We start from the raw sequence: 21,549 nt of genomic DNA on the forward strand, positions 1-21,549 counted from the left end.
CATCAATGACCTTCCTTCTGTCATAAGGTCAGAAGTGGGGATGTTCACTGATGATTGCACAATGTTCCACACTATTCATGACTCCTCAGATACTGAAGCAGTCCATGTCCAAATGCAGCAAGACCTGGACAATATCCAGGCTTGGGTTGACATTTGGCAACTAACATTTGCGCCGCACAAGTGCCAGGCAATGACCATCTCCAGCAAGAGGGAATCTAACCATTGCCCCTTGACATTCAATGGCATTACCATTGCTGATTCCCCCATGATCAACATCCTAGGGGTTATTGCTGAAAAGAAACTGAACTGGACTAGCCATATAAATAATGTGGCTACAAGAGCAGGTCTGAGGTTAGGAAGTCTTCGGCAAGTATCTCACCTCCTGACTACCCAAAGCCTGTCCACCATCTACCAGGCACGAGCCAAGAGTGTGATGGAATACTATCCACTTGCCTGGATCAGTGCAGCTCCAACAACACTCAAGAAGCTTGACACCATCCAGGACAAAGCAATCCGTTTGATTGGCACTCCATCTACAAAGATTCACTCCCTCCACTACCAATGCACAGTGGCAGCAGTGCGTACCACCTAAAGGATGCACTGCAGAAACACACCAAGGCTCCTCAGACAGCACCTACCAAATTCACAACTCTACCATCTAGAAGGACAAGGGTAGCATATGCATGGGAACACCATCACCTGGAAGTTCCCCTCCAAGTCACTCACCATCCTAACTGTTGCTGGGTCAAAATCCTGAAACTCCCTCCTTAAAAGCACTGTGATTGTACCTACACCACATGGACTGCAGTGGTTCAGGAAGGCAGCTCACCACCACCTTCTCAGGGGCAATTAGGGATGGGAAATAAATGCTGGCCTAGCCAGTGATGCCAACATCTGATGAAAAATTAAAAAATAAAAAAATTAGAAAAACATGTTTTGGAACATGAGAAAGTAGAAGACGGACATGTTGAAGTGCTTAACTATTATTTTTCAACAGTCCACAAAAGAAAAGGGGGAGAAATGACTGAATTGGAGGTATGGTTTAAAGCAGTAAAAGGTTGTTATAGTTCAGGGTAGTTAAGGTTCCAGCCTCAGGCAGCTTTCATCTCGGGGTAAAGAATGAATTGGCTCAAACAATTGCAAGTCCTCTTGTGGATATTTCTCCGGGTTCACCTGATTGAAACCAAATTCCATAGAATTGAAAAATAGCAAATGTGACTCTCATTTTTATAAAGGGGGCAAGTGCAGAACCAATTTACTTCCACTGTTGGGACAGTGTTTGAAAATATTCTCTAAGATAATATAAGGAAGCAATTTTTGTGATTTGAACCCCATGACCTTCTGATTTAGAGACAGGAACACTATTACTGAGCCAAGGCTGACAACCAAAGGCATGTATTGTTATGGACAAGAGAGAGACAAACTGAACTTCTTTATCCTTCCCTATCTGTTCATAAGCAGAGATGTTTTGAAATATTTTTAAAGTAGGCAGTGGTGTGTTTCCCCAAAACCTCAGTTTGGGTGGCCAATTTTACAAGTAACACACAGCAAACTTTCTTTATGCTTAACTCAGAAGGTAAACTGGGGTGGGGGAGGGGGTGATCATTCGCAATCTCTCTCTCTCACACACACACACACACACACACACACAGGAATTGAAAAGAGGGAGTTTTTACAAGCATGGTTAACAGCAGTAAAAAAACCCCACAGAAAATGAATATTAGTTCACATGAATTCCAAAATCCGGAAAAGTCCAACTCTTAATGACAGAGTTCAGTCCAAATGAGTTCCTGGTTGGAGTCAGTAAAATGAAAATCTTTGAAATGTATGATGATGTAGCACAATGGGATTTCTACATACGAACATATATACAAGCATACAAAGTAGGAGCAGGAGTAGGCCACTCAGCTCCTCCAGCCTTCTCTGCCATTCAAGAAAACCATGGCTGATCTGAATGTAACCTCAACCCCACATTCCGGCCACCCCTGATAACCTTTCACCCCCTTGTTGATCAATAATCTATCTGGCTCTACCTTAAAAATATTCAAAGGCTCTGCCTCCACCACCTTTTGAGGAAGAGTTCCAAAGATGATATAACCCTTTGAGAGAAAAAAATTCTCCTCAGCCCTGTCCTAAATCAGCAACTCCTTGGGCAGGTTTGTCTGGTCAGTAACCGGGGGCGGGGCTCACTCGCCAACGCATCAAATGACACGTTGATACGTCGGGCGTGTGTCCCAACATCACCCCGCGTCATTTAGACTTTCAGTTCGGCAGGTACGCAGCTGAATCAGCTGCGCGCCCACCCAACTGTCAATGGCCTATTAGGGCCATTAAAAAACTTATTAACTTGAGGTTGGTGGGCAGGCTGGGAGCCCAAGCGGGCATCAGAAAAAGCATGAAACCTCATCTGTGGGGGGATGAGGTTTCATGAGGGCTTTTAAATGTTTATCAAATGTTTAAATATAAGTGAAGGACATGTCCCAATTCATGTAACAGTACCACATGAGGAGGCATGTCAGAGAAATTTTTTTATTGCCTTTCTGAACTTTTGAATTGGAGCTAATCTCCCTGAGGCAACACTTTGCATCAGGGAGATCTGTGTGCCCATTCGCACGCATGTGTGAAAGAGTGCACTCCCGACTGAGGGAATTCCCACCCTCGCTCACACAGGGAGCGCATAGTGGTTCCTGGCAGACGTCACACTGGGCGGGCCTTAATTGCACCCCCCCCCCCCCCCCTCCCCCCCACCTCGACTGGGGGCACCGATTGGAAGGCTGGCCACCGGAGCCTGCTCCTGCACTTCCCCCTCACCCCAAATGTGGGGAAAATGTTCCCCCTTATTTTTAAGCAGTGACCCCTAGTTTTAGATTCTCCCACAAAAGGAAACATCCTCTCCACATCCACCCTGTCAAGACCCTCAGGATCTTAAAGGTTTCAATTACGTTGCCTCTCATTCTTCTAAATTCCAATGGATACAAGCCTAACCTGTCCAGCCTTTCCTCATAAGACAACCCACCCATTCCTGGTATTAGTCTCTGAACTGCTTTTAATGCATTTACATCTTTCTTTAAATAAGGAGACCAGTATTGTACACAATACTCCAGATGTGGTTTTACCAATGTCCTGTACAATTGTAGCATAACCTCTCTACCTTTGTAATCAATTCCTCTCACAATAAATGATAACATTCTATAAGTTTTCCTAATTACCTGTTGTACCGGCACACTAGCCTTTTGTGATTCATGCACCAGGACACCCTGATCCCTCTGAATCTCAGAGCTCTGAAATCTCTCACCATTTAGATAATAAGCTCCTTTTTTATTCTTTCTGCCAAAATGAATGATTTCACATTTGCCCACATTATACTCCATTAGCCAGACCTTTGCCCACTCACTTAGCCTATCCATGTCATTTTGTAGCCTCCTTACATCCTCTTCACAAGTTACTTTCCTATCTATCTTTGTGTTGTCAGCAAATTTAGCCACCATTCCTTCAGTCCCTTCATCCAAGTCATTTATATTTTGTGCTTAGACTGTTTGGCAGGCGATGATCAGAGAATTTTAAAAATCAAACAGGCTTTGAGAAGTTGAGACATGGTGATCAGCTGCTTGGTCAGCTGGGAGTCCTGCAGTAGGTCTGTGCGATTAGTTGGTAATTCAGCAGACTGACAGTTTCTCAGTTCTCAAAGGAATGTTGTGATTTCAAAATGGTTACTCAAGTCATGTGACCTTCTATATCCACAGTGATTTCAAAAGGAATGTTTATCTAGTGTCTGGGACTGGCTTTGGTTTCAGGACTGATAATGTCCCTGTCATTTGCTTTTGAAAGAGTTACCATCCATGTTGAGGGTCTTAGGTTGGGAAGCCCTTGTCTGGGCAGACTTAGTGACTTCGCTAGAGGGGTAAGGTTATCAAGATGTAAGTGATGTCCATTGTCCCCTCAATGGTCACCTTTTGAAATGGACCTGGACAGTCCTAGATATGAGATGTGTCCATTAACAGCTCTGCAGGAATAATGAGTTTTGATCTCCGAGTTCCCTGGTTTCATGATTATAATGTCCTTACAACCGGGTGCGCGGTGCCACAATGATGAGAGGAGGATTATTTTGTTCTTGTAACTCCTGTTAGTAGCTTCCAGAACAAAGCGCCAATCCTGTGGTCATGTGACTGCAGCAGTTGGGTTCAGCAGAAAGTCCGTTATAAAATAGAAAAAAAAAGCCTGATGTACACAGTTTGGATTTCATTCATGTCTCCTTGACATAACAGTATAGAATGATTGTTGCCTGTTAGCAGGTTTGTTTTTAATAAATAACTGATAAACTATTTCAGGTATTCTTTATTTCCTTAGTTTTGAAAACTGAAAAGTGGAGATTTCACAGGCTTCTGTAGTTGATGTGAAGTGATGACTTTCAATTTCTAACAGGATTTGCTGGATCAAGTGACAAATTTCTCAGTGATAGGAACAAAATTGTTTTTTTTCCTTTTTATAATTGAGCTGAAGCTGTTCAGAAAGCTACCTTATTAATTCATGAGCTTTTGTTAATTCCTCTTTATACTTCTAAGGATCTATTACAATTTATAATCAATGGTGCACATTCCTCAGTGTAATATTAATATTGCATTGAAACAGTGACTAAACTTCAAAACAGCACTTCAATGAAGTGCTGTATAGCACTGTAAAGCAGTGAAAGGGGCTATATGAATGCAATTCTTTCTTTCTTATACAAATATGGTTTGCAATGCTGTAGAATTGCATTTGATGAACTTCAGAGTGATTGAATACTAAATAAAATAACCAAATGAAAATGTCCCTTCCAAAACATAGAAATAAGCTGTTTTATTTATTTATAAATATGCCTCTTAGGAGCAATAAAGTGGGCTTAATGTTCAAGATCATGCTGTTTCGGAATCCTATCAAGGTGGCATGCTGCAACAGGAGATTTCTAGTATTATCAATCTCAGCCACAAAAGGATGAGAAGCATTGAGATAATTTTTCATTTGAAAGGGCTGTAGTTTTCCCGATAGAAAGATTCAAAGCAAATCATTTTCCAGGCATCTTTTACTAAACATGTCAGTCACTTTGTCATTGATTTTACTTTAACCACAAGATTTTGATTGTGCTGCCAGCTCAAAGAAATGGTGAACTTTGATTGATAGGATAAAAACATTCTAAATTACACATAGATATGCATTGAAGTTTTGTGTAAAAGAATGATAGTTGGATTAAAAAGGAAGTAAATTCTTTTGGAAAAGAATATGGGAAGAAATGAATGGAAAGTGAAAATTCAGCTTGGAGCAGATGGATAAATTATGCATCATCTTCTTCCATCCTGACTTCAGGTGTATATTTGTACTAGAAACGCAAACACCAGCTAGCCAGGAAACAAATGACTAGCAACTAGCAGGCATTTTTTTGAAATAAATGAGTTGTAATGGGGAAAATACTAGCTTCAGGGAATAGGCAGAAAATATCTGCTTAAAGGGGCAGTTGCACCAATATTGTAAGAGAGTAACATGAGTGACAAGTGTGATGACCTATATGCTTTGGGAAGCATATATTTTCTTTTTGTGTGATGTATTTTAACAATAAAATGTGCTGGGAAGTATTTTGAAAAAGGGTCCATTGGTCTCCTGAGTATGACATCATTAAGTTCCAAGAAATGCCATGTGACCTGGGGTTGTTTTGGGGATGAACAATTAAGAAGCAAAGGGTAAATAAAAAGCAAGTTTCAGTGGAAAGAGTCAACCTGTTTTTCAGTTTGGCAATTCAGCAGTCTGGGTATTGGTGCAAAGAGGGAACAGGCAAGGCTCCCTCTGTTTGGCAGCCTTCAAATTGATCCTTGTGTTGAAACAGGTCCCTGGGAATAGAGCAGAGACTGTTCTACTGTGTGCGTTATACAGAACACCAAAGATAGGAAGAGCGAGAGATTGTGGATTGGACAATGCCCAAATACCCGTTACTGTAGTTGAAGTGGTGCCAGATGCCACCAGACTATTTAAAGGGGCCAGAGAAGGGAATCTCTGGGGATTTTGTGCCATTAGCACTGTCATGACCTGAGTGAGAAAGGTTTCGTAGATGTGTGCCTTGCCAGTGGTAACCATGTTCAGGGACTTCAGATGGAAATAGTTGCTGGTGAATGCAATGCAAGGGCTGAAATGGTTGGATGGGAAGCGAAAGATCCGACAAAACAAAGGCCGAGCTGGAAAGGGTGAGATTGCACGTGGTCCCACATAAGTTTGTGAAGAATGTGAATGCTTGTAACTATGTGAGGTGTATCTTGTTGTATCGACTATTTAAAGTGAAATTTACCTTTTTATTTGAAATGTCATTTACCTGTTAATGTTTGAATTATGTTGATTTTAGTTGATTTGTTACAGTATAAGTTTTAAAAATTGAAATTGTCCAATGGTTTTCTTTCCACTGTGGTTATGGGGATGTTTCTTTTTAAATGGTTATCAGACTCTATAGGGATTGTAACAACTTGGGATCAATTGTAGCACTTGTCTGGGATCTCAACAATGATAGGGAAGTATGTACACTGGAATTTTCCAGTTCCTAAACTGACAAGATTTCACATTTGCTTTTCCTGGATTTAGTGGAAATCAACATGACTACCTTTAATGCTTGGACCATTTTGAAGAGTAACAATTAGTCTGTTAGTGCCTTGGAACAGTTAACACAGGTTAATTTGAAAGTTGTGGCAGAGGAATTAAGGGTCGACTTGAAATAAGAGCTGGGAAAGCAGAGATTGTTGAAATAGTGGCTCAGCATTTGAAGCTGAAGGAAGAAAAGGTCCTACTAATGTTCAGGTGAAATTATCAAAAATTGAATTAGAAAAAGAGAATGAAATTTGGAAGGAAAAGGAAAAACATTCAATTATAAGGAGAGGGAGAGAAGAACAGGAAAGAGAAAGAAAAATGAATAAACTTGAATTCAAAGGAGAAAAATTAGAAATGTGAAAACTTGAATGATAATTGGAAAAAGGAAGGTTCAAAGCTCCTGCATTGGTGAGAATGGCTCAGAGCCAACACTTTGTACTTTTGATTTGGCAAAGAATATTCACTTGGTAACTCAACGTAATAAGGAAGGAGAAGCAATGTACTTTCTTTCATTTGAGGAAGTTACTGAAAAACTGAAATGACATAAAGAAGATTGGACTGTGTTCTTACTGAGGTGTTTTCATAGGGAAAGCTTTGGAGGTATACTCATCCCTTTCAGAAGGGCAATCAGCTGACTATGACAGAATAATGAATGTTGTTCCCAATACCCATAAATTAGCACCAGAAGCCTACATACAGAAATTTAGAAATTTGAAAAGAAAACAGAGTCAAATCTTTGTGAAATTATCTAGTGAGATGACAATGGTGTTTTTTTAGCTGGTGTTGAACGATGAAGGTTGAAGAAGGCTTTGAGAACCTTAGGGTTTCTGGTTGAAGAATTTAAAAGTAGTATCCATTTGGGAATAAAGTCCCACCTAGATGAACGTAAAGTTTGTGAAATAAAGATTGCTATAGAAATGGCAGATGATTACAAACTGACTCAGAAACATATTAGTAGCAGGTCCAGTTTAGAAACTAAAAAAGAAACTGGAGAGCTAGGGGTGAGTGAAAAGTAATCTGGTTCTAGTGAGGAAGAAGGCCAAGGTCTAGTGAGGAAGAAGGCCAGGGTTAAAAGACCAGAACTCCTCAGATTAGTAAAAGAGAATGTCCAGAGGATATGTTTGATTCAAGGTTTGGCATGTCATTTTTGTCGTAAAAGAGGACATGTAAAGACAAAATGATGGAAGTGGAAAAGCAAGCCTGTAGCATTGTTATAGTTACACAGTGTCCTTCCAGAAAATATTGTTGTAGTGGGTAAAGTTTGTGACAAGCCAATAGATTCTCCTGTGTTTACTGATGGGGCAAATCAGGGTACAGGAAAATATAAAAGTTTTCTGCTAAGGGTGGGCAAGTCAATTGTTATTCTTAGAATACAGGAGCAACACAGACAATTATCTTGGCAGGTGGAATGAAACTTTCCACAAAGCTCGCTGAATAAAGAGGTGTTGAAATTAGCTGCTGATGGAAATAGTTTACCCATTCCTTTGTATAAGGTTATTTTAAAATGTGATTGCGTTAATGGCCTTGTCGCTGTGGGGGTCATTCCTAATTTACCTTTGGAAGGGGCAAGTTTCTTGTGTTCTGATCCCAGCTGTTGTTAATAATGGACAAGTAAGGTCTAGGTTGAAACCTGGCTTGATAGATCCTAACTTTTATTTTTTTTTAGAAACTGTGGAGGGAAGTTATTGAACAAATTCGCAGAAGTCTGCTGATGAACTTTTAATGCAAAGAATAAAGTATTTATTAAAACAAGAAAAGTGAACTAGATTAGACTGGACAAAAAAGTTAGGAAGATCACAATACAGACACAGGGTAACTATTTAGATTCCCACTATTCCATTATCCCAGCAAAACTTTACAAACACATAAAACCAGTGTTATCACTAGCTTGACACAAAGGCTTCATGCTTGGGACTGGCACAGTTGCAAACAATTTTCTTCTGGTGGATTCCTGAGCATTCACTTGATGCTTCTTGCCCAACTCGCATCTCTCCCCAAGATGCTGAAAAAGTGCACTCTAAACTCAGTTTCTTGAATTGCAGAGCAAACAAATGAGTTCCCTTAACTCAGTCATCAATAGCACCTCTGCTAAAGCAGTCACTTTACTGAGTCCCATAACGGATTATTCAAAACTACTATCCCACTAGCCTTGCAGCTTTTTTTCTCAGCAAGCTTCAAGTCACTGTTTTCCCTCTCTGACACACACACTGAACACCCCCTTCTCTCAAATCCTGTCTTTTCTGTGTCCATGCCCCTGGATTGCTGTTGCTAGGCACTAGTAAAGCTTTTCTACTTTGGTTTTTATGGAATCACTGAACTTTCAACCCCCTTTAACCCATCTCTTTAACTTCAGGTGTTGTAAGACCCCATTAAAAATGTGTATATATATATATACAAACAAACCCAAATGACCTGAAATGTTTAGTCACAAGTCTATCCAGACAGCCAGGCACCAAGGTTCAGAAACAAAACCTAAATGAAACTGAAACAATTTTTACCTTTCTTAACACACAAATATATATATATATATTTATATATATATAAATTCAACTTAAAATGATACATTGTTCATAACATTTGTTGGGAAAAAACTTGGCTGGGGATGCAGTATTTCTGTCACCAGTAGCTTTGGGAAACTACTGCGGCTGCTATAACTGAAGCTTTACAGGGAAATTTGAGTGCCTTGAAAAAAAGTAATTGTTTTTTGAAAACCTGATGTTAAAATTAATGTTCTGTCTGAAGGTATGTTGAAAGGGTCAGAAACTCAGCTTGCTAGTTTTAAATAGGATATTGGAAACTCAAACTGAGGAGGAAAAGTTAATGACAGTTGGAGAAGTTGTAAAGCAGCATGAATTTAAAATGCAGGGAAATCCTGTGAAGATATAGCAAAGCAGATGTAATATTCACGGCTAAGGACGAGACAAAGGAAAGGCATCCTTCAATGGAAAATGGATAATTTGAGTTCAGTGTTAATACTATAGAGCTGCAGGAATGAATAAATGTGCTTGAATGTAAGTTGGAGCTTCAGAAAGAGCAAATGGAAACTTTTACCAAAATGCAGTTGGACAAATCTCAAGTTCAGTGGAATATGGAGAAACAGAAGGAGATTCAGATAATTTGTAAACAGAATGAAAAGGACTATCAAACTGTCAGCTAAAAAATCAAAATAATTTCAATAAAGTTCTTAAAGCAGCTAAAGAAGACATTACACAGTAGAAAAAATATCCTGCATTTAAATAGGATGGAGTGAATTCAATTGTCCTTCACAACAATTCAGATGTTTGGTTTGCTGACAACTTTTTCAGAGACTTGGACATTAAAAAACCTGCAGTCAAGGAAGAAAATGGAGATCAGGAATTGAAACCTGAAGAAAATGGTCAGAACCTGTTTTAAAAGGTGAAAGCTCTGAAACTAACACCAAAGAAAGCCCTGGTGGCAGTCTGACTTTGAAGAAAACAAGGAAAACCGCTGAATTTAGGGGTGATAAGGAAGATGACAATGATTTTTATTTCTTAAATTCCACTTCATAACAACCAGTTGTCAAAAGCCAGATGGAATGCCAGTAATCAGGAGTGTTTTTTTTATATTCAGTTTTTTTTATGACATTGTTAGCCAAACCAAACAAATTCTAAAACTTTGGACCCATCACAAATGCTATCCCAGAATCCAGATAGTACATAATCCTATGCAGATTTAAAAGAAAAACATGAGGAATGCAACATTAACATACAATGTTTTAACCAAGGACATGGAAAAACTGGAAAGTCTATACGGAATGGGAAAGGAGATCTCTTGAGAAGATCGAAAGAAAGCAAAGTAACCAGTAGTAAGAAAACTCTTGTTTGCAAGAACAGTGGAACTCTAAGAACTCATACAAGTTGAATTTGAAACCATAATTGTCACATTTGCTTGGTTTTGTTGCAAGGGAAATCATGTTTAATCAATTGATTGGAGTTCTTTGAATGAATAACCTGCGCTGTGGATAAAAGAGTGCCTGTAGACGTACTGTACTTGGATTCCAGAAGGCATTTGATAAGGTGCCACATCAAAGGTTATTGTGGAAAATAAAAGCTCATGATGTCGGGGGTAACATATTAGCATGGATGGAAGTATGGCTGACTGGAAGAAAACAGAGTTTTTGCATAAATGGGTCTTTTTCTGATTGGCAGGATATGATGAGTAGAATCCCGCAGGGGTCTGTGCTGGGGCTTCAGCTTTATACAATTTACATCAATGACTTAGATGAAGGGAGAGAAGGCATGGTAGCTAAATTTGGAGATGTCCTGTTGTGAAGAGGACATAAAGAGTTTGCAGAAGGATATAGGTTGAACGAGTGGACAAAAATCTGGAAAATGGAGTTTAATGTGGGAAAATGTGAAGTTGTTTACTTTGGTAGGAAGAATAAAAAAGCAGAGTATTACTTAAATGGGGAATGGCTACAGAATTCCAAGGGACAACGGGATCTGGGTGTTTTAGTGCATGAGTCACAAAAAGTTAGTATGCAGGTACAACAAGTAATTAAGCAGGTTAATGGAATGCTATCCTTTATTATGAGAGGATTTGAACATAGAAGTAAGGATGTTACGCTTCTGTTATACAGAGCATTGGTGAGAATACACCTCGAATATTTTGTACAGTTTTGGTCTCCTTATTTAAGGAAAGATGTTAAATGCATTGGAGATGGTTCAGAGGAGGTTCACTAGTTTGATACCTGGAATGAGTGGATTGTCTTATGCAGATTAGACAGACTGGACTTGTTTCCACTGGAGTTTAGAAGAGTGAGGAGTGACTTGATTGAATATATAAGATCCTGAATGGTATTGGCAGGGTGGATGTGGAAAGGTTGTTTCCTCTTGTGGGTGAGTCCAGATGTAGGGGTCACAGTTTTAAAATTAGGGGTTGCCCTTTTAGGACAGAGATGAGAAGAAAGTTTTTCTCTGAGGGCTGTGCAATGTTGGAATTCTCTGCCTCAGAAGGTGGTGCAGGTCAGGTCATTGAATATTCTTAAGGTGGGTTAGATAGATTTTTGGTAGTGTGAGGAACTATGGATAGTCTAAGTAAGTTATATGTGTATTTGTAGTTTTTAGGAATGAGAAATATCTTTGGGTTTAAGTTTAATTTTTATTTCAGTATTTTGTGGGTTAAAAGGATGAAACCTGAGTTTTAGTTTCACTTTAAAAGATGTCTGCATTTGTAATGAGCTTTATGACCCTTGTGGAGAGCTGTGTTATCAAGGGGGGTACTGCTTTAGGGAAATTAAAACAAAGTAGAAAAAAGGTGTGCTGTTGCCGAGCAACAGGGATCCAGAAAGGGAGACCCCCCACCCCACCAACACACACACAGACAGAGAAAGCAGTTTGAGTTCAGTTGTTCAGTGTGCTCTAAATTTGAAAGGAGTTTCCAACAGAACCAGCATAGGAGAGGGACAGATAGCAAGTCCCAAACTGAACTTGAAACCAACTGCCAGGAAAAGCTGGACAAGAAAGAGCTAAAGGAAGCAGGTTTCCCCAACGAAAGGAAGAAGAGGGGTCCTGAGAAGACTTTCTAGTCAAAAGGGACAAACAGGAATCTGGAAAAGGTCCTGTTAAGTGACTGTAAGAGTGAGGAGCAGAGAAAGGCTCTAACCTTAAAGGGAGAAGCTGCAGGACACAGATTTAAAGCAATATAGGCTTGTGAGAAACCAGAAGATCCAAGGAGACAGCTGAAAGTCTAACTCTTTACTATGGGCATGTAAAGCAGTGGTGTTCTATTGGCATGGCTAAATCAGTGAGAGAGTGTATGGAAAGAAGCTTGAATGCATGTGGCAATCCAGGGAGCTCAAAACCCTGGAAGTGGATCCTTGTGGAAGGCATCTGAGAGAATGTGTCGGTTTGGCAGAAGATTCCAAAGCTGGTTCTTCAAGAGTGGTGATTGGAAACCCTCATGTGAAAGATGGAGTTCAGTGAGACTGGTTGGCTTATGATGTGACAAGCATCTGTGGGGAGCTGAGGAGAGATGCATTGCATCTGTTTGGAGCGGCATCTATTACTTGGTTTCAGAGTGTGGCGTGCCTGACCACAGTTCGCTTATTAGTTTACATGGACTGCATACTTACTGTGAACATTAGACTATAAGATAGCTTTTGTAACTTGTATAATCCTTATGAATCTATATATCTGTAAAAGTATAGTTGTGGATGAAGGAGTATTGTAATAAGTTCATATTTTCTTGTTTAATAAATGTTTTATTCTTTTGTTAAAAGTTCATCAGCTGACTCCTGTGACTCTATTCAGTAGCTACTCTCCACCTATCTAAAGAAAAAATAAAAGTCAGGATCTATCAAGCTGTGTTCTACTTTGGGATCTGGCTTGTCCAGTAGTGACATCAGCTGGGATCATAATCTTTGATTTCCTTGCCTAATGTTATTGGAGGTAGGTAGGAATTTTCAATTCAAAACACAAACAGATTAGCCTTGATCTTATTGAGTGATGGAGCAGGCTTGAGTGGCTGAATGGCCTACTTCTGCTCCTATTTCGTATGTTTGTGTGTTCATATGTATGTAAGTTAAGCCTTTTGGTGTTGCCAATGCAACATTTTCAACTGTAAAATGTGACAAAGGGAAAATGTTATCTGTACTGTAATAAGGTAGTAGTTAAAGTGCTTATAATGAAAGGGTTGTGGAAAACATCCTTGCTTCAATGAGGCTTTTCTCTTTTGAGGAGGTGATGTGTGACAACCCATGTGCTTTGGGAAGCATGTATTTTCTTTCTGTGCAATGTCACTCTATTAACAACATGTGCTGAGGAGTATTTTGGTTAAGGATTAATTGGTTTCCTGATTATGACATCATTGGGTTCCATGAAATGGCCTTGTGACCTCTTATTGACGAAGCAAAGGGAAAGGAAGCAAATTGCAGTGGAGCAATCAGCTTGTTTTCTGATTGTCAGTTCAGAAGACTGAGGATTCATGTAAATGGAACACAAGCAAGGTTTTCTCCAAATGGACCAGTTTTCTGTTTGGTAGTCTTCAAACAGATCCTGGTGTTGAAACAGTTCACTGATGATCGAGCAGAAACTGTGTTACTGTATGTGTTATAAGGAACAGAACACTGAAGATAGAAAAAGGGAGGGATTGTGGATTGGACATTGTCTATTGCTGCCATTGAAGTGGTGCCAGAGCTAACCAGACTTTTGAAAGGGATCAAAAAATGGAGTCTTTGGGGATTCTGTTCTGTAGGACTGATGTGACATATTATGACATGGCAGATTATGTGTGCCAGGTAGATAAAATCCATGAGGGAAACTTGATCCCGCTATCGCACTGGTTTTGTAATTTTTATTTATTTTGAGATGCGTGCACTGAATTCAGAAGTAATGTCCACTAAGACTTTAGAATTTTTTTTAAAAACTAAAATTAGAATATTTATTAACAAAAGAGAAGATTTCAAACACCTACATAGAACTACAAATTACTACTATAACAACTCCTAAAATCCCTAATTAACCTGGCTCCCAGTTACACCCCCTTTAAGACAACGGTCCAAAAATAGATTTTAGATTTTAAACAGATCCAGCATATTAACACAATTCTCTGGACGGTGGAATTCAAAATGGCTCTCTCCGGTTTCGGTTTCTGTAGACAGCAGCTTTATGCATAAATGCTGGAGGCTCCTCACACTTCTGTTATATCTTATAATGCCTACCCCTTACACATAACCTCATTCTCTTTAAATATGTTTCTCCCTTTTTAATATGTAAATTCCATTATTTCCAAATGTCTTTGGAACTTTTACCTTTCTCAAAATAGAAATCTTTTAATGTTGCTACTATTCTCTTTAACCTCTTTGAAATTCGAACCCCTCTTCATCTATCTAAAAATGCAAATTCTCTTTACACCTTACATGTTAAGACCCCGACCATGCTTACTCATTAGCATATTAAAGGCACTTCTGCACCTTACTTCAACTTGCAGCCTCCTTGGCTACACAATGTAAATAAGTCTCAAACACAGACAGAACAACACAACCCCCCATAATCCTACTTTACAATAAACCAGAAAAATATTATGAAATTTATTATAGACATGATAGACCCAAGCAAGTGAGGGTTCGTAGATGTGTGCCTTGTCTGTAGTAGTTGTGTTCGGTGACTTTCAATGGAATACGATTGCTGGTGAATGCAACTCAAGTGCCGAAATGTTTGGATGGGAGTGAGAGATCCTACAAAATGAAAACAAATTTGGAAAGTCTGAGGTTGCATGTGGTCCCACATTTGTTTGGGAACATTGTACATGCTTGTAACTATCTTTGTTGTTTGACATTTACTTTTTATTTGAAATATCCTTTTCCTGTTAATTAATGTTTTAGTTTTTTGATTTTAGTTGGCTTATTACAGTAAAGGTCTTAAAAAGTGAAATCTTGTCCAGCAGTGTTCTTTCCGTTGAGGTGTGGGGATTCCTTCCTTTTTAAAAGGTTATCAGTTTCTACTAGGATAGTAACACAAGAATGTCAGATCAAATAAATTAGTGGAAAGCTTTCGGAATTCTGACCTGGACATTTTCCAAATGGAGTTGCAAAGCGGAGGGTCAGACTGTTTAGGGTTAGGGCTAACATATTCTGTATTGCACTCTACCAATGCACTGTGTACGCTACTAACTTATTTCAGGCCAATACAAGTTACATCTGTTTGAAAAGCCAGTGCATTTGATGGCAACTTATGTGGTGTCCATACATGATTTCCCAGTATGCTTTCCTGACAGTTGAAGCTTTGCAAAAGCTGTACACAAGGACAACATTTACCCTTATGTTACTTGTATTCTGCCAACATTTACCATGTCTGAAAATTCTTGTATTTTCTTATTTCTTCACTTTGAAAATTTTGATGGGTGAGTTTACTTTCTCTTGTTATTATTTTATGCTATGACTTCATGGAGACTGTAATTACTATTTTTGTTAATGATTTGTTTAATTGTTCAGTCTTATATTAGACATTGTTTGGAATAATTGGGGTCCAATTTTAATAGTGCAGTACTTAGAATACTCCAGTCTACTGACACAGCTGGTACCTATGAGAGCAGGGAATCCAATTGGATACCATAGTACTTGTATGCAAGCATTGTTGACCTTATATTTTCCCTAATTTTACTGATGGAACTGTGATGCAAGTGGACCATTTATTACAATTGGCATCTTTTATAGTGCCTTTTGAGATGTTTGTGTGAAAGACTTACAAGCTCTCAACAAAAGAGGCTTAATAATTACTAATTTTGTTCTTGAAAAGAAATTGCATTGTGAAATTGAATTTTTAAAAACTTATGATTAGACTAGCTGCTGGTAAGAAGTGTCAAACTGAAGGACTAGATTATCAAAGCTAAAATTGTGTGTCACTTTTATATTTAATTTGTTCTTCAGTTGTGATTCACAGTGCAGTGCAAATTGATTAATAATATTCTACAGTGTAACTTTCCACCTTTCTATATTCATTAAAAAATATTAAAGGTGAAAAGAATAGAGAACAGCAGCAACAGCATGCAATGATGAAACATACTGTAAGTGTTTGGGAGCTGAAATTCCTTGGTTGACAATTTCCTTGGGGTCAGTGGAAGGAGCAAATTATCATGGGGGGCAAGCATACAAAAGCTGTATGGTGACCAACTCGCTGACACCTACCTGTCCCATGGAGCTGGAAGCTTAGGTGCCTGCCAGTCATTGGTGCGGGAGAGAAGTTTACATAGTTTACCTCCTGTCCCTGGCATTGTCTTCTCCACCCCTCCATTTTGGGGGTGATCTGTAATTTTCTTTTTTTAAATATTTTAGTGCATTTCTTCTGGGGTAAGGCCATTTTCTGGCCGGAACCCCACTAGTGAGGCCCACATCTGCTTGTCTGGAGGTCATTATGTCTCAACTCACTGGACACACCAATTCCCCTACCCCGCCCACCCACTGTTTTGTTAGACTAGTTTGGTAGATCAAATTAACAAGGGGGAAAAACAATTAGTAAATTAAGCTAAAGTGATAGCCCCTTAAAGGGGGTTTCTTTTTAATACTCCTTTTAGAAAAACAAATGGGCAAATTAACAAACTGAGGTGATAGCCCCTTAAAGGGGCACTGCAACAAAACCAAAACTCCAACAGAAACTTATCTAACTAAATTAAGATGTGATCTTGGAGGTCAATGAAGCACTCCAGCCCCCGTGGTGCCCATCCGTTGCAGAAGGCCTCAAGCGTACCAGTGGACACCTCATTCTGCCTCTTCAGCGACATATGGCTGCAAACGTAGCTGTGGAAGAGGGGCAGACAGTCAGGCCGGATGACTCACTCGACTGCCCGCTGCCTGGACCTGCTAATGGCCACCTTGGCCAGGCCCAGGAGCAAGCTTACAAGGGGGTCCCACTTCACACTGGATGGTCAAAGATCAGGAGCATGGGGCTTAAGAGTTAAACACATTACTGTGGGCCTAGAGTCACATGAAAACCAGACCAGGTAACAATGGCAGATTTCCTTCCCTAAAGGACATTAGTAAACAAATTGGGTTTTTACAACAGTCAATGATAGTTTCATGGCCACCATTAGGGAACTAGCTTTCAATTCCAGATTTACGAATTGAATTTAAATTGCACTGGTTGCCATGGAGTGATTTGAACCCATGACCCCCAGAGCATTAGCCTGGGTTTCTGAATTACCAGTTCAATGACATTATGCCACTGTCCTCCCAAGGATGACCTCACTCTGGTGGTAAAGATGAATGAATACATCTGACCATCACATCTCTCAATCACTACACTACACACTCTACTTAATGCACCACATCCCCATCACTCACTCAGGATTTAATTCAATCCTAACAAGGGCATACTCCACCTCACCTCCACACACCTACCAATGCTTCCAGTCTTGCAATCACCTCTCACTGTCTGCACATACCTCCAGACATTCAGCTAAACTGGCATATCATCCAAACACATTGGCACACAGTCACAGACATTCTGCCCTCTCTCTTGCAGGAGAACAACAGGAGGGAGAGGCAGATGGCCAGCAGAGGACCATCACAAATCCATCCCCTCAGTGTCCTCGAGCAAATGGTCCTCGGGATCAAAGGCACCAGTGTCATGGAGTCAGTGGTGTTAATTGTTTATTAATTGTGTTAAATTGTATGCAAATAGTGGACATTAACTGAGGATTCATTATAACCTATGTAAGCTGCAGCTTAGTTGCTTTCACACTCACTTCTGAGTCAGAAGATTCCAGTTTCAAGCCTCACTCCAGGGTTTGAGTTCAAAAATCAAGGCTTAGACTCCAGTGCAGTACTGAGGAAGTGTTGCACTGTCAGAGGTGACATCCCTTGGGTGGCAAGTTAAACCAAAGCCCCATCTGCCTGCTCAAATGGATCTAAAAGATTCCATGGCAGTAATTTGAAGAAGAACAGGGGAGTTATCCCTGGTTTCCTGATTAATATTTACCTCTCAATCAGTGTTACAAAGCTTCATACCCAGTATGTCCTAGTCAAAACTTCAAACACGGTCTGCGTTCCTGTGGAAGCTTCTGAAACTGTTTTTTATGTTTCAAAATGGACACTCATGAGGTGGCTATAGGCTGCCAACAGTCAGGTGAACTTTGCAACTTCAATACAGACCATCTCAAGCTTTTGGAAAGTTCCGAACTGAATCAAATTGGCTGGGGGCCTCCCTCTTTGAATGAACATGTCCAGACAATGCCCCTTTGTGGAATTCACATTTTCCAATGTTCGTGGTTTACTCCAAACACTCCAAAATCAACATACTCCTAGATTCCATGTGTTCAAGTTTGCAATTTAACAAAAGGGAGCTGACAAGACTGTTGTCCACAAGTTAAGTGTGAAAGGCCGCCATTTATCTCCAATTGTTCAGTGATGTATTCGAACTTCCAAACTATTCTGGTTAGACAATGCCAGTATTGGTCATGAAACTGAAACTGGTTAGAGGTAACGTGTTTTGATCTAGAGACCCAGAAAAAGCCTGGACTGTCTGCAGAAGACTACTGCATACCACAGCAACTGCAGAAAAGTCAGTTTCTTCTTTGCCTTTATGGAACAGGGGAGGCCATAAAGTCTTTAAAAGCCTCCCAGCCTGATTCCAAAACTCCAAGTTCATCTGTAAAGAAATTTGACCTCCTGTTAGGAAAACCACAAATGCCTAGTTTCATGACCTGCTCAACATTCATCACTTTGAGAAAATCCTGCAACAACCCAGATATCTGACTTCAGTTATTTGAACCCAACTGAACTACAATCCAAGTGTGGATACGACTCCCTTCTCTACTGGGCCTACAATGATTGATCTTCTACAACAAGCCAAACACATGAACTGTTAACTGTTATTTTGTTCAACACTTGTAAAAGTGCACTATCTTCTTTAAATGTATTTTTCTTGAGTGTGTGTGCATGTGTGCTGAGTGATTGATGTGGTGTTTAGACTTGGGTTGAATATGTGAATAAATAATCATCTTCATTTTTAAAGGGACAAAAGTCTGCTGCTGATTGTTTAAATTAACCACATGCTAGAGGGGGCTTAGAAACACACATCTACTTTTCCAAATAATCACACTGATTATGGGCAGTAATAGAAGTGAATTGAGGGTTTCAGTTTATCTCTCTTCCCCTGTCTGTAACATAAAGAAACAGGTTATCTGGTGATTATCACATTGCTGTTTGTGGGAGCTTGCGGTTTGTAAATTGGATGCCGCTATTACACTACAACATTGGCTGTGAAACCCTGGTGGCCATGAAAGGCACTATATCAATGCAAGTCTTTTTTAAAATATACCAACTAAAGCTGTGGTTGTTAAGTTAGGAAGTATATGCTTGTTAGGTGTAACTCTCACCCTCATCCTGAAAGGTGTCATGAAATGGAAACTGATGATAAGGTGATTGTGGATCCTCTGTTTTCCTCTCAACCTCCCACTTCCACCATGCATACGCTCCCCTTATGCTTTTGTGCTTTCAGATAATCAAGAACTGCCGGCTGCTCAGTCATAGCAAAAAGGCTAGAGGAAGTAGAGAGTTCTGACAAAGAAGAACCTTCACTTGACCTAACACTTGTTAACACCAGTTCAGATACTGACTGTGTGACTATTAAATGTTAGTTTGAAGTCAGGATTCACATTTGATGAATCACCAGGCATGAGTGGGCTGCAAACAGGACAGAGGATTTAGTTAACTCATGTGTGAACTCTCTGGAGTGTGAGGTTGCAGATGAATTCTGCTGCAGGGGACTTAAATGAGTACTTCATTGGGGCTGACTATAGGAGATATTGATGAACATGCATACCAAGATGCTCTTTGCTAGGAGCTTGGAGGAGTCTGGTTCCATAGGACTAAGAGCATCACACAGAGCTTGGAACCCACCCTTGCAAAATGGAAGTGGGGAGTACTTCCATAGCAGCACTGCTAGACTCATCTAGGGTGGGGTGTCTGTCAATCCAACCCTCACATCCGGTACATGCCCAAAAATCATTACAAAATCTCTAGAGTTGAAGCTCAGAACATGACTGCAAGAAACTGTACTGGATGATTTTGGTTTTCAATAATGAGGCACTCATTAGTGGGAATAAAAAAAAAAGCACACATAACAGGAACAGTTCTATCCATTCAATGTCCTCTGTGCTGAGTAAATTAAATTTCAAACACAGCAGCAGGCGGCTATAAGAATGACTGGATGATTCTGGCCATGAGGCTGATTCAGTTTCAAAAGGGAATTGGACAAACATCTGATGGAAAAAAAAATCAGGGCTGTGGGGAGACGAGTGGGGAGTGGGACTCGCTAAATTGTTCTTGCAGAAAGACAGCATGGACTTGATGGGTTGAGTGGCCTCCTGTGCTGTAACAATCCTATGATTCAATGTACAGCTGGAAAATAAAGGATTTTTAAAATTCATTCAGGGAATGTGGGTGTCACTGGCTAGGCCAACGTTTATTGCCCATTCCTAATTGCCCTTGAGAAGGTGGTGGTGAGCTGCCTTCTTGAACCACTGCAGTCCACGTGGTGTAGGTACACTCACAGTGCTGTTAGGAAGGGACTTCCAGGATTTTGACCCAGCGACAGTGAAGGAACAATGATATATTTCCAATCAGGACAATGAGTGGCTTAGAGGGGAACTTCCAGATGGTGGTGTTCCTGTGTGTCTGCTGCCCTTGTCCTTCTAGATGGTAGTAGTCTTGGGTTTGGAAGGTGCTAAGGAGCTTTGGTGAGTTCTTGCAGCGCATCTCGTAGATGGTACACACTGCTGCCACTGTGCATCAGTGATGCAGGGAGTGAATGTTTGCCAGTGGCGTGCCAATCAAGCAGGCTGCTTTGTCTTGGATGGTGTCAAGCTTCTTGAGTGTTGTTGGAGCTACATTCATCCAGGCAAGTGGAGAGTGTTCCATCACACTCCTGACTTGTGCCTTGTAGATAGTGCACAGGCTTTGGGGAGTCAGGGGGTGAATTACTCACCACAGAATTCCTAGCCTCTGACCTGCTCTTGTAGCCACAGTATTTACATGACTAGTCCAGTTCAGTTTCTGGTTAATGGTGATCCCCAGGATGTTGATCATGGGGGATTCAATGACGGTAATGCCATTGAACGTGAAGGGGTGATGGTTAGATTCTCTCTTTTTGGAGATGGTCATTTCCCGGCACTTGTGTGGTGTGAATGTTAGCTGCCACTTGTCAGTCCAAGCCTGGATATTGTCCAGGTCTTGCTGCATTTGAACCCGAACTGCTTCAGTTGGTGTTGAACATTATGCAATCATCAGTAAACATCCCCACTTCTGACCTTAGGATGGAAGGAAGGTTATTGATGAAGCAGCTGAAGATGGTTGGGCCTAGGACACTACCCTGAGGAACTCCTGCAATGATGCCCTGGAGCTGAGATGACTGACCTCCAACAACCATAACCATCTTTCTTTCTGCTAGTTATGACTCCAATCAGTGGAGAATTTTCCCCCTGATTCCCATT

The 21,549-nt window shown here is 40.2% G+C and overlaps 1 protein-coding gene across 3 annotated transcripts in view; it reads left to right on the top strand.

The window, feature by feature from the left end:
• The window catches only part of gucy1a2 (guanylate cyclase 1, soluble, alpha 2), a 257,007-nt gene that overhangs the window by 202,809 nt on the left and 32,649 nt on the right, over positions 1-21,549 (top strand). The window contains exon 7 of one of the 3 annotated variants that reach the window (XM_041198481.1): positions 19,557-19,652. The exons of the other annotated variants lie outside the window; for them this stretch is intronic. Within the exon in view, the coding sequence (XP_041054415.1) occupies positions 19,557-19,619 (63 nt within the window). The 3' untranslated portion in view covers positions 19,620-19,652. Of the gene's footprint in view, positions 1-19,556; positions 19,653-21,549 lie in introns of those variants that run through there. 3 annotated transcript variants of the gene reach the window in all.

Source organism: Carcharodon carcharias, chromosome 11 (genome assembly GCF_017639515.1).
Source record: "Carcharodon carcharias isolate sCarCar2 chromosome 11, sCarCar2.pri, whole genome shotgun sequence".
Classification (NCBI taxonomy): domain Eukaryota; kingdom Metazoa; phylum Chordata; class Chondrichthyes; order Lamniformes; family Lamnidae; genus Carcharodon; species Carcharodon carcharias.